The following is a 12298-nucleotide window of genomic DNA, read 5'->3' as shown; positions in this document are numbered from 1 at the left end:
TCATTGAACGGATAAAATTGTGTATAAAAGACTGTGTATTTCAATTCAATGGAGATTATTTTGCTCAAAAATTTGGTATGGCAATGGGCAAACCTCTTTCGCCTGTACTAAATAACTTCAAATGGAATTTTTTGAAACAAAATTACTAAAGGATATCTTACCTTCTAATGCAATTTAGTCTAGGTATGTAGATGATGTTCTTTGTGTCTGGGCAGCAAATAAAATTTTACAAATATTTCTCCCCTTAATTTAGTACCTTCCATCAAATTTACTGTAGAAAATGAATATAATGGTTTGTTACCGTTTTTAGATTGCATGATCCATAGGCAAGGAAACAAGTTTAAGTTTAGCATATGCAGAAAACCTACTAATGTATGATCATATATCCATTATTACTCAGCATGGCAGAGTTAAATCATTTCAATCTATGTTCCTTAGGGCATTACGTATTTGCTGTCCAAAGTTTATTGACGAGTTTGATTAGATATATTCTATTGGATCTAAGTTAAAGTACCCTAGATCTTCGATAAATCCCTTAACAAAAAAATCATTTTATAGAGTAAAGCCCAAACCTCCCATTGACACCAAGAATCTTTTAGTTCTCCCTTTTGATAATGATTTTACTTTGCTTCCCATGTTGCTTAAATCCTTTAAAGTAAATTTGGCCTTCAGCAGCAGTAATACTATAAATAATGTTAATCAGTAATTCAACAGAAAATTCTACTGGATGCATCTATAAAGTGCCATGTAGAAATTGATAACTTATGTTGGGCAGACTGGTAAGGATCTTTGTTAGACTTAAGCAACAAATATGGTATAAGAACGGGATAAAAGTCAAATTCCTTGTTTAATCACGTTAAAAACTATGATCATGGTATCGACTGGAGTAATGCCATCTCAGTTATCAACTCTTACCTCTATTACCACGAGAAATATTGAATCTTATTACTAAACAAAGAATTAATATTGTGATAGTCTATACAAACTAGATAACTTTGATAAAATTTGTAAAATAAGTTTATGAACGCTCGTTGTCTGTCCTGGAGAATCGCATGTTTACCAAATGTAGTGCTGGCTTCGTCTCTTCGATGTACATCAACTAATTGTTATATTTCTCTTTTATCTCCTCTGATGTGATCATTACACGAAAGTGCTCTAGGGAACTTGTTTCATCTTCCCCGTGAACTCGTAGGAATATATTATATATACATTCGTTAATGGGATGGCTTCGATTAGGGCCTCGGTTGCCGTCTCAGTTTGAAAATGGTATATCAAAACTGCAGAAGCCAGGAATACATCAAAGTGCTTAACTTTGTATTTTCAGTTCCGTTTAAAAATTCCGTTAGAGTTTGTAATGTAATTACACTATTGGAAATTTATCAATTATCTGAATGTCAACCGACAGTGGAGAATGAGGAGCAGAAGGGGTGGGTGTGGTCCACAGGGTAGGAGGTAAACTCACCCTGGAAAGAGAGGAGTAGGTTGGATAAAATTAGGTTTAAGCCATGTAGTGGCGTTTGAAAGGCCATCCAGAGTAACGAGAGGGAAGAAGGCATCGTCGAAGGTGTTCCCAAAAACAGCATTTAAGACAATGGGGACAAGTTCGATAGACTCGAGGTAAAGTAATTTACTGGGACAGGAGAGATTTCGGGAATAGTAAGGTAGATTGTCCCAAACGTAAATTTCCCCTAAAGCAAGGGATAAGTTTCATAAACTACATGTAAACTTAAAACCAACGACAAAGGTACAGTGGAGCCTTTGACAAATCATGGTTTCTGACCAGACTGCTACATGGAAGTCCATGCATTTTAATAATCAGTGTTTTCACGTCTCCAACATAGCTAGTAGGGTTTGCGTAGATTTACCCTTGGCTGTCAAATAGTTAATTATTCATGAAAGAGATTAATTTGTGGTTTTATTCAAATTTGATTTTTCACACATTGGTAGCGATATGCATTACGTTTTAAAGGTTTCCGATGACCAAAAATGAGTTATCTTAAAGCAGGGAATTGTAGACTAGTATATTTGTCGAGAGACTTCTTCCTTATGATAGAGATTGTCTATAGGTACTTACGACTACGGCCATTGCGTAACTTCCCTCACAATGAGCATCTTGTGTTGTCACCTATACGACTACTATTCACACAACGTTGCTTTGGTCAGCGATTGAGGAGTGGAATGTTGATGTGAGCGGCATTGATGTTAGAGCTAGGGTCAAGGACAAGTGTATTTTACTTACAAAGTATTACTATTTTTTTTTTTACATAGTTTTGTTTAAAGGAACAGATTGGGTATCCGTATTCAGCTGGTTATGTAGATAACTATTTTGTTTTCGGTGTTAGAAATATGTAGATCTTAATGTCCAAAGGAGTGAAATTTGGGAATTTCTCTAGATGAATGAGCATTAGAAGATTCAAGTCAGTGTGAAAAGTCATACGAAGATATGAAAAACCACGTACAAAATTTGTTTTGGATTATTTACGCTTACATACGAATTGTTAAAGTTGAAAGAATGTGTAGGTTTGTTTAAGTTATAGTTTAGGGATATTATTCTATCGATTAATAGATTAGCATTGTATAGATTATTAGAATAGGTAATATGTGATGGTCCTTTGTGCGTCTTGTCTGTAGAGAGTGATTTACTCATTTTACCTCATGCGAGTTTTGCACTATGTAACATGGGACTGAAGAACTAAAGGAAAATATGGTTTAAATGTTACTCGCAAGAGAAAATAACATGTTATATATGTAATTTGAGTTATTCAAAGGTTCAGTTCCCCGTTAATGGTGGGTCTGTAACGCGGGAAGCTGTGGTCAGTGAAAAGAAAAATTAAGAAACGTAGAAGTGCAGATTTATTGATGAATAGTAAATATAAATACATTAACTAAATTTTTACAAGTATCAAAAATTAATAGTAATGACCATTTGACGTTACAGTAGTGGTAACAATTTTGGTGTATGTTGTAGTTATCTTCTGTACGAGTTCTTGGGTTGTGACTACAGGTATAGTCTTGATCTGAAAGAAAAGAGATATCAGTAGGAAACAAGAACTGTAGTTAAAATTGCATCAAGTACGAAGTTTACTTCATCAAATATCAAATTAATAAGTTTAATTTAGCTTACGTTGTGAGTGACGTCGATGTGCGTAATGGTTTGTACGTAGTTAACAGTTACTGTTGTGGTTGCGAATTCTGTGAAGATTGAAACGAATGTCTTCACGGGGTTGTATCCTGTTGTGGCTGTTACGATGACAACCTGTTTATAATAAAAAAATCATTAAATGAAATGGATAAGAATTTTAGTGACCGAGTAATATAGTCGAAATTGTATTTAATTTGTTTTCTTACCGGAGTGGAAGTGATTCTGATGACAGATACACGAGTGTCCCAGTCGTCAGGTATAGGATCCCATACTGTGGTGTAGTCGGTCACTACACATTCGGATACTGTGTGGTCAGTTATCCAGACGTCTGTAGTGGTAGTCTCGCGAAGGGTGTGGGTTACGGTTACCTTCGAAGAATGTTTGAAGTTAAAGAACAGATTAGGATGTGCTATGTTAAGTTTAATTTAATTAAAATTAAATCTAAATTTTAAGATTAATGTAATTTAGATTATTTGAGCAAGATAGATATAACTTACTGTTACAAGTACAGTCGATGTAGTTGGAGTATACACAGGGGTGTAGTGGGTTTCATACTCGACCTGATGGACAAAAAAAAAAAAAGTGTTAAAATGGGTAAATATGTTTATCAATGAAGTGTTTTGTAGTTAATGAAATTGGAATAAAGATCCAATACCTGAGCTGCGGCAAGCAGAGGCAAGAGGGCGATCAGTACAGCGAACATCTGGAAAGAAAAAAAAAAAAGGTTTCTTTAAAACTAAATCTTTAGAATTAATAACACTAACTCCAACGCAAAACGTTCAATATCGAAACCCTACTAACGAAACAAAAACAAAATATAACGAAAACTTAAACTAAACAATTCTCACAAAAAAAATAAAAAAAATAATTCAACATATTCTTACCTTTACAATGATAAATAATACTCCTTGTGCTTCGTAAGACGGGACAACCACAACAACTGACCAGGTCACTGCGCTCACCTATTTATAGTCCGATTTTGGCGGGAAAACCGTTCGCATAGCGAATGCGTCTCTGACTTACTTCTTCCTTTATCAACGACTATGTCTGATAATCGACTCGAGATTTCTTTGCAGGTGGACTATGTAAGCAACTCATGGCGGATGGAGTATATAGAAATTTTCGCTGAGTGAGAATTAACACTGTAGACTCCCTTCTTTCTGTAATAGGTGCGAATGATGGCATTTCCGAAAACACGAACTCTCGTTTTAAGACCACTAGACAATTTGCCCATTCCAGATCTCTGCTCTGAAGCCAGGGCGCGCGCGACCTACACCCTCAGATCTGATTTTTTGGAACAATCTCCTTACAACTGAATTTCTCATTTAGAGTAGAAATTTACGATGGTAGACAATTATATCATCTGGTATCCGTCTCTCCCTGGTTAAAACTCGATGCATCTATTGTGGATGTGATCCACTCAACACAAACCCACACACACACACACACACACACACACATAACAAAAGATACAAACGTACATCTCGTTTCGTACATTGATAAATACGAATAATGGTGTGGCATTCAGAAGCAACACTGGTGAACGTAGGCCTCGAAGTGCACTCGAAGTGTATGTCATGATCGGGACGAGACGTTGCCACAACCTGGAGAACACCAGTAAGCACCCAGCCCGATGATTCTGATTCAGTTCGTGGGAACTGATGTGATCTCACCGTCAGGTTGACACAATAAACCCAGTTGACCATTTGAGATTGTATTAATTTTTTCCACTTATGCAAACACGTATGTCTATGTTCTATACACCAATACGTACAGACACTTCGGAGTCGTTGACGATGATGCATAGCAGATGCATACTCAGCCTTCTCTTCAGTTGTAAACCATTGTTTAGGCTTCTAAGACCAAGGGACCTCCGTGGTATAGCAGTTAGCGTTACTGACCGTGATGCATTCACGAGCCGGCCACAGTTGAGTGCATAGGTTCGAATCGTAGCTGCGGTAGTCAATGCAGCTGTTCATTCACCCTTAGGGGTTGCTCGGTAAAATGGGTACCTGGCTCAAGCTAAGGTATATATATATATATATATATATATATATATATATATATATATATATATATTATCATACTTTGTCGCTGTCTCCCGCGTTAGCGAAGTAGCGCAAGGAAACAGACGAAAGAATGATCCAACCACACCCATATACACATGTATATACATACACGTCCACACACAGCACATATACATACCTATACATCTCACCGTATACATATATATACCTACACAGACATATACTTATATACACATGTATATGATTCATACTGTCTGCCTTTATTCATTCCCGTCGCCACCCCGCCACACATGAAATGATAATTCCCACCCCCCGCATGTGCGCGAGGTAACACTAGGAAAAGACAACAAAGGCCCCATTCGTTCACACTCAGTCTCTAGCTGTCATGTATAATGCACCGAAACCACTGCTCCCTTTCCACATCCAGGCCCAAAAAAACTTTCCACGGTTTATCCCAGACGCCTCAGATGCCCTGGTTCAATCCATTGACAGCACGTTGAATTCGGTATACAACATCATTCCAATTCACTCTATTCCTTGCACACCTTTCACCCTCCTGCATGTTCAGGCTCTGATCACTCAAAATCTTTTTCACCCCATCTTTCCACCCCCAATCTGGTCTCCCACTTCTCGTTCCCTCCACCTCTGACGCATATATCCTCTTTGTCAATCTTTCCTCTCATTCTCTCCATGTGACTAAACCATTTCAAAACACCCTCTTCTGCTCCCCCAATCACACTCTTTTTATTTCCACACATCTCTCATACCCTTTCATTACTTACTCGATCAAACCACCTCACACCACATATTGTCCTCAAACATCTCATTTCCAGCACATTCACCCTCCTACGCATAACTCTATCTATAGCCCACGCCTTGAAACCACAAAACATTTCCGGAACCATTACTTCAAACATACCCATTTTTGCTTTCCAAGATAACGTTCTCCCAGAACTTTCGCCCCTCCCCCACCCTATGACTCACTTCCGCTTCCATGATTCCATCCGCTGCCAAATCCACTCCCAGATATCTAAAACACTTCACTTCCTCCAGTTTTTCTCCATTCAAACGGACCTCCCAGATGACTTGTCCCTCAACACTACTGTACCTAATAGCCTTCCTCTTATTCACATTTACTCTCGGCTTTATTCTTTCGCACACTTTATCAAACTCAAGTCACCAGCTTCTGCAGTTTCTCATCCCAATCAGCCACCTGCGTTGTATCATCAGCGAACAACAACTGACTCACTTCCCAAGCTCTCTCATCCATAACAGACTGCATACTTGCCCCTATCTCCAAAACCCTTGCATTCACCTCCCTATCAACCCCATCCATAAACAAATTAAACAACCATGGAGACATCACGCACCCCTGCCGCAAACCGACATTCACCGAGAACCAATCACTTTCCTCTCTTCCTACTCATACCCATGCCTTACATCCACGATAAAAACTTTTCACCGCTTCTAACAACTTACCTCCCACACCATATATTCTTAACACCTTCCACAGAGCATCTCTATCAACTCTCTCATATGCCTTCTCCTGATCCATAGATGCTACAAACAAATCCATTTGCTTTTCTAGGTATTTCTCACATACATTCTTCAAAGCAAACACCTGATAGACACATCCTCTACCACTTCTGAAAACACACTGCTCTTCCCCAGTCTGATGCTCTGTACGTGCTTTCACCCTCGCAATCAATACCCTCCCATATAATTTCCCAGGAATGCTCAACAAACTTATACCTATGTAATTTGAGCACTCACATTTATCCCCTTCGTCTTTGTAAAATGGCACTATGCAAGCATTCCGCCAATCCTCAGACACCTCACCATGAGTCATACATACATTGAATACCTTACCAACCAGTCAACAACACAGTCACTCCCTTTTTTAATAAATTCCACTGCAATACCATCCAAACCCGCTGCCTTGCCGGCTTTCATCTTCCGCAAACCTTTTACTACCTATTCTCTGTTTACCAATCCATTCTCCCCTAACCCTCTCACTTTGCACACCACCTCGACCAAAACACCCTATATCTGCCACTCTATCATCAAACACATTCAACAAACTTTCAAAATTATCTCTCCATCTCCTTCTCATATCACCACTACTTGTTATCACCTCCCATTAGCCCCCTTCACTGATGTTCCCATTTGTTTTCTACTCTTAAGCACTTTATTCACCTCCTTCCAAAACATCTTTTTATTCTCCCTAAGATTTAATGATACTCTCTTACCCCAACTCTCATTTGCCCTCTTTTTCACTTCTTGCACCTTTCTCTTGACCCCCTGCCTCTTTCTTTTATACATCTCCCAGTCATTATTTCCCTGCAAAAATCATCCAAATGCCTCTCTCTTCTCTTTCACTAATTATCTTACTTCTTCATTCCACCACTCACTACCCTTTCTAGCCTGCCCACCTCCAACGCTTCTCATGCCACAAGCATCCCTTGCGCAAGCCATCACTGCTTCCCTAAATTTATCCCATTCCTCCCCCACTCCCCTTACGTCCTTTGTTCTCACCTTTTTCCATTCTGTACTCAGTCTCTCCCGGTACTTCCTCACACAAGTCTCCTTCTCAAGCTCACTTACTCTCACCACTCTCTTCACCTCAACATTCTCTCTTCTTTTCTGAAAACCCCTACAAATCTTCACCTTCGCCTCCACAAGATAATGACCAAACATCTCTCCAGTTGAACCTCTCAGCACATTAACATCTAAAAGTCTCTCCTTCAAGTGCCTATCACTTAACAAGTAATCCAATAACGCTCTCTGGCCATCTCTCCTACTTACATACGTCTACTTATGTATACGTATCTCCCTTTTTAAATCAGGTATTCCCAATCACCAGTCCTTTTTCATCACACAAATCTACAAGCTCTTCACCATTTCTATTTACAACACTGAAAACCCTATGTACACCAATTATTCCCTCAACTGCCACAGTACTCACCTTTGCATTCAAATCACCCATCACTATAACCCGGTCTCGTGCATCAAAACTACTAACACACTCACTCAGCTGCTCCCAAAACACTTGCCTCTCATGATCTTTCTTCTCATGTCCAGGTGCATATGCATCAATAATCACCCATCTCTCTCCATCCACTTTCAGTTTTACACATATCAATCTAGAGTTTACTTTCTTACACTCTATCACATACACCACTCCTATTCCAGGAGTAGTGCTAATCCTTCCCTTGCTCTTTTCCTCTCACCAACCCCTGACTTTACTCCCAAGACATTCCCAAACCACTCTTCCCCTTTACCCTTGAGCTTCGTTTCCCTCAGAGCCAGAACATCCGGGCTCCTTTCCTCAAACATACTACCTATCTCTCTTTTTTTCTCATCCTGGTTACATCCACACACATTTAGACACCCCAGTCTGAGCCTTCGAGGAGGATGAGCACTCCCCACATGACTCCTTCTGTTTCCCCTTTTAGAAAGTTAAAATACGAGGAGGTGAGGGTTTCTAGCCCCCCGCTCCCGTCCCCTTTACGACACGTGAGGAATGCGTGGGAAATATTCTTTCTCCCCTATCCCCATGAATATATATATATATATATAGCGTTAATGGGATGTCCTTGATTAGGGCCCCATAGAATATAATTCAGTGACAGAACGAAGGACATTCTTGTTGCATAGACCGGCCAAAACTCCGAGTGCAAGGACCGAAAGCATGGCAGACTATGCCCAAACCCAAAAGAAGACTTACTCTACAGCATAAGCGAGACCCCTATTCCAGGCTTCTGGACGATATATTAAGTAAAGCCTCCCTCATCTCTGAAAGTGTATGAAGCGAGTTCGAAGCAGTCCGAAACACTTATGCTGCCTCAGGGGACGATGTGGGTCAATGCATGTGAAGGACCCCCGAAGAGTAGCCTTGAAGTCCGCACCCAGATGTTCAGGAAGCCATCACGTCCAGAATATCAACCGACCCGCCAGAAAATATACCAAGTTACAACTGGAGCTGCGAGGAACAATTTATTCCAGCTGTGTCAGGCCAGGCCAAGACTCCACAAAAGACCTCACCAGCTTGCTGACTTTCTGAACTGATTAAAGATTCGAGTGTCTTGAATTTTGAAACAACTCATGACATTAAATCCTGTCGGAGACATTAAAGCAAGCTCAAACTGAGCATTGCACGATTAAAATCTATTATACGAAGGGATTTCTCAAGCACTTAAACTCCTGCGATTTCTAGGAATCTTTTTTAGTAATCCCTTCTGTTTTATATGCTGTTTTTCTGGCATTTCTAAGTTCTCATGCAAGCGTACTGGGTGCAGGATGGAGTTGAGGAAACCAGTCAATCATTCAACATTACATATTTGGCTTCTGTTTACTTAGGGTCTCATGTCACCAACAGTACCTGCACATTCACAAGTCGACTGCTTCATGGACACATCTAGTAGACATGACCCTGGTGCGAGTCATGAAGGTACGCTGGGGTAGAATAGAAGTATAGAGGCTACATCTCTACTGCAGAAATCTTACCATTTGTTTGATAGTAAGTACTTTATATATGCACGTATTACTTTTAATGTTCTCACCATTTATGTTGGGTGGACGCAGTGCATACATGAGGGACTAGGATAATCAAGTTTGTGGTCATATCCTGTAGGCTATTAAGCATAAAGTCCTACCATTTTACTTACCTGCTATAAGGGTTATGTATCCTTGAAAATGCATAGAATAAGACGAAATATTAAGGGTAAGTGTTTACCGTAAATGATATAAGGTTTTAAGAATGTATTTTGAAGGCACAGTTGTAGTGTTCATGGAAGGGGCAATTTTATTGTAGGATGGATTATTACCTTTAAGAATACGATTTCCTGAATGCATATTTGGCAAGTATTCTAGGATGTAAATTTATACCAAGACCGTTTTAGATTAGGTTTAGTTTTGTGGTTGAATATATGCTTTGTTATTTATCAAACTTTTAAGTAATGTATGATTTTTAAGCCAAGTATGATAAAGGTCATTGTAGTGTAGAGCAAGTCTAGGCTTTTGTTTGTCGTTATGCTAGTTACAAACTAAGTAGTGTTGAGTTTGTCAAAGGGATTATGTATACATTAAAGATAATCTTCAATGGCAATGAATATTTAAAGGAAAAAAATATAAAGATACATGAATAATTCTCTTTAATAAACTCTTTGTTATGTACATTTAATGGTTATGAAATTTGAACATCTTGCTTTCGAATCGGACAGTATTAGTAATAATATGCACCAGCTTGGCCATGGACGGTGTTAGTGATGGTGTGGTAGTCCGTTACTGTTGTCCTCTGGGTGTGGACGATGGTACGAACCATGGTAGATGCGTACGTTGATCTGGCAGAAAAGAAGTGGAATTAAGTGTTAATTTGCATTTGGTGGGAGAATAAGTCATTTAAAGAGCATTTGAAAAATCCTATAGTTTTGACTTACGCCTGGGTGGCTGTTGTGGTGTACGTGACTTGGTCGATTATATAGGAGGTGTGGGTGATAATGACATGGTCTACAGACACCTCAGTGACCACATTGTAGTAGTATTTGCTACAAGTGACCGTCAGGGACGTGGGTCTAATTACCACAGTTGTCTGTAGGGCTACACGGTCATCGACGGGTGTGCGGATGACCTGTAGGTGAAGAGTAATTAGTTTATCGTTGCATTTCTGGGTCAAGATTTATATTGCATAGTTGTGGAAGTTCAGGTTACTTACCCGGGCAGTTGTGAGAGTTGTGGTCCTCACGACGAGGTCAGTCAAGGTGACTGGTACACTATGGAAAGCCAGGTCAGTCGCTGTCACGAAGTGGTCGATGGTGATAGTCTTTGTGACTGTGGGAGTGACTGGTGCTTCTACGACTCTGGTGGCTCCTTGACCACTGGCGAAGGCTGCTCCCTGACCGCTACCGAAGGCGGCTCCTTGACCACTACCGAAGGCTGCTCCCTGACCACTACCGAAGGCTGCTCCTTGAGCAGTGCCGAAGGCGGCGCCCACCCCGGCTGCACCAGCACCGCGGCCACCGATGTTAAAACCTGATGCACCCACACCAGCTTGACCAAATCTTGTACCTCCTGTCGCAGTGCCGAAATTAGTCGCGCCAGCGGGACGGAATCTATCGGCAGAGCCTGCGACATTGGCGCCTGCGCCACTGGATGAGGCAAATCTCCCGCCAGTGGAGTCTACGTGGAGTTGGTTGTCGGTGCTTGATATGGGTCTGGGGGAGGGCAAGGAGCCTCGTCCAATGCCTCCCGTGTTCGTGGAACCGTCAGACGAAGCAAATTGGCCGGAGAGGATATTACCAGTAGATATGGTGTCTACCACATTTCCAGTTGATGCACTATTAGTATATTTAGTGTCCTGTGGAGTTATGTGGGTTTCAATGATTTGCTTAGATACGAAATGGATTTATATGCAAGCTTTAAGTATAAATTGAGCAGTAGGTTTTGTAGTGCATTAGATAGTGTTAATCTTACCCCAGTGTGGTCAGCAGTAACGAGAACAGTAATGGAAGCCGCAAAGACGCACAGGAGCTGTACCGTCAAAGTCCACATCTGAATATGTTCAGTTATGACTTAGAACTTGAAGAATTTAGCAAATATTAGCAAACAATACATCTTAGAATTCAAAACAAAGGCATTTAGTGGATACTTCCACGAAACTAATAGAAATTAACCAACCCTCAACTAACCAAAAACAGATTTTATAACCAAAATTTACCTCAATATATCTACACCATAAACCCACAAATCCTATAACCTGATCTTCAAACCCCAAACATAAAAAAAAAAAAGAACTTTCAGTATACAACCTTGAGCACTTTCAGCAGAGACTGTTGTCGTGTTTGAGGTCAGACGTGGAATGACCAACCTCGCTCCACCCGCCCGCCTCAACACCTTCCTCACCAACAAGGAGGAGACGTCCTCCACACACTCCACCCTCCAACATGTGGCAACCCTTCTGGATCATTTCGTTCACGCTTGCTTTCGTGACACGAAACTCAACCGTGACTGGTAAAGCCACTTACATTTTAGTTGCACGAATCATAGTATCTTTTCGTATCTACTTGTGCAATGGTAAAGGTGCTGAAATGATAATCTGGGGTCCATAAATAGAGAGGGAATTGTTGCTAAC

General features: G+C 40.3%; 2 protein-coding genes across 2 annotated transcripts; both read right to left on the bottom strand.

Moving 5' to 3' along the window:
• Nucleotides 1-2835: 2835 nt before the first annotated feature.
• Nucleotides 2836-4126, bottom strand: LOC139757370 (uncharacterized). Its single transcript, XM_071677781.1, has 6 exons — nt 4027-4126; nt 3798-3845; nt 3640-3702; nt 3349-3510; nt 3125-3256; nt 2836-3017 (listed from the first exon to the last, which is right to left on the bottom strand). The coding sequence occupies exons 2-6, from the start codon at nt 3843-3845 to the stop codon at nt 2910-2912; spliced, it is 513 nt and encodes a 170-aa protein (XP_071533882.1). The 5' UTR covers nt 4027-4126; the 3' UTR covers nt 2836-2909.
• Nucleotides 4127-10307: 6181 nt separating this feature from the next.
• On the bottom strand, nt 10308-12054 carry LOC139757446 (uncharacterized). Its single transcript, XM_071677970.1, has 5 exons — nt 11976-12054; nt 11641-11718; nt 10883-11524; nt 10608-10798; nt 10308-10511 (listed from the first exon to the last, which is right to left on the bottom strand). Exons 2-5 carry the CDS (start codon nt 11716-11718, stop codon nt 10394-10396), a joined length of 1029 nt encoding a protein of 342 aa, XP_071534071.1. The 5' UTR covers nt 11976-12054; the 3' UTR covers nt 10308-10393.
• Nucleotides 12055-12298: the final 244 nt, after the last annotated feature.

This window comes from Panulirus ornatus, chromosome 26, assembly GCF_036320965.1.
Source record: "Panulirus ornatus isolate Po-2019 chromosome 26, ASM3632096v1, whole genome shotgun sequence".
In the NCBI taxonomy this organism is placed as follows: Eukaryota; Metazoa; Arthropoda; class Malacostraca; order Decapoda; family Palinuridae; genus Panulirus; species Panulirus ornatus.
This window is presented reverse-complemented; position numbering and strand designations above follow the sequence as displayed.

Excerpts from the sequence above, each read along its gene's own strand:
- LOC139757370 (XM_071677781.1), bottom strand. The coding sequence starts at position 3,845 with ATGTTCGCTGTACTGATCGCCCTCTTGCCTCTGCTTGCCGCAGCTCAG. Across the intron at positions 3,511-3,639 it reads CATCGACTGTACTTGTAACA|GTAACCGTAACCCACACCCT; the intron begins GTAAGTTATATC and ends CATTCTTCGAAG. Across the intron at positions 3,018-3,124 it reads ACATCGACGTCACTCACAAC|ATCAAGACTATACCTGTAGT; the intron begins GTAAGCTAAATT and ends CTTTTCTTTCAG.
- LOC139757446 (XM_071677970.1), bottom strand. The coding sequence starts at position 11,718 with ATGTGGACTTTGACGGTACAGCTCCTGTGCGTCTTTGCGGCTTCCATT. Across the intron at positions 11,525-11,640 it reads TTACTGCTGACCACACTGGG|GACACTAAATATACTAATAG; the intron begins GTAAGATTAACA and ends ATAACTCCACAG. Across the intron at positions 10,512-10,607 it reads ACCACAACAGCCACCCAGGC|ATCAACGTACGCATCTACCA; the intron begins GTAAGTCAAAAC and ends CTTTTCTGCCAG.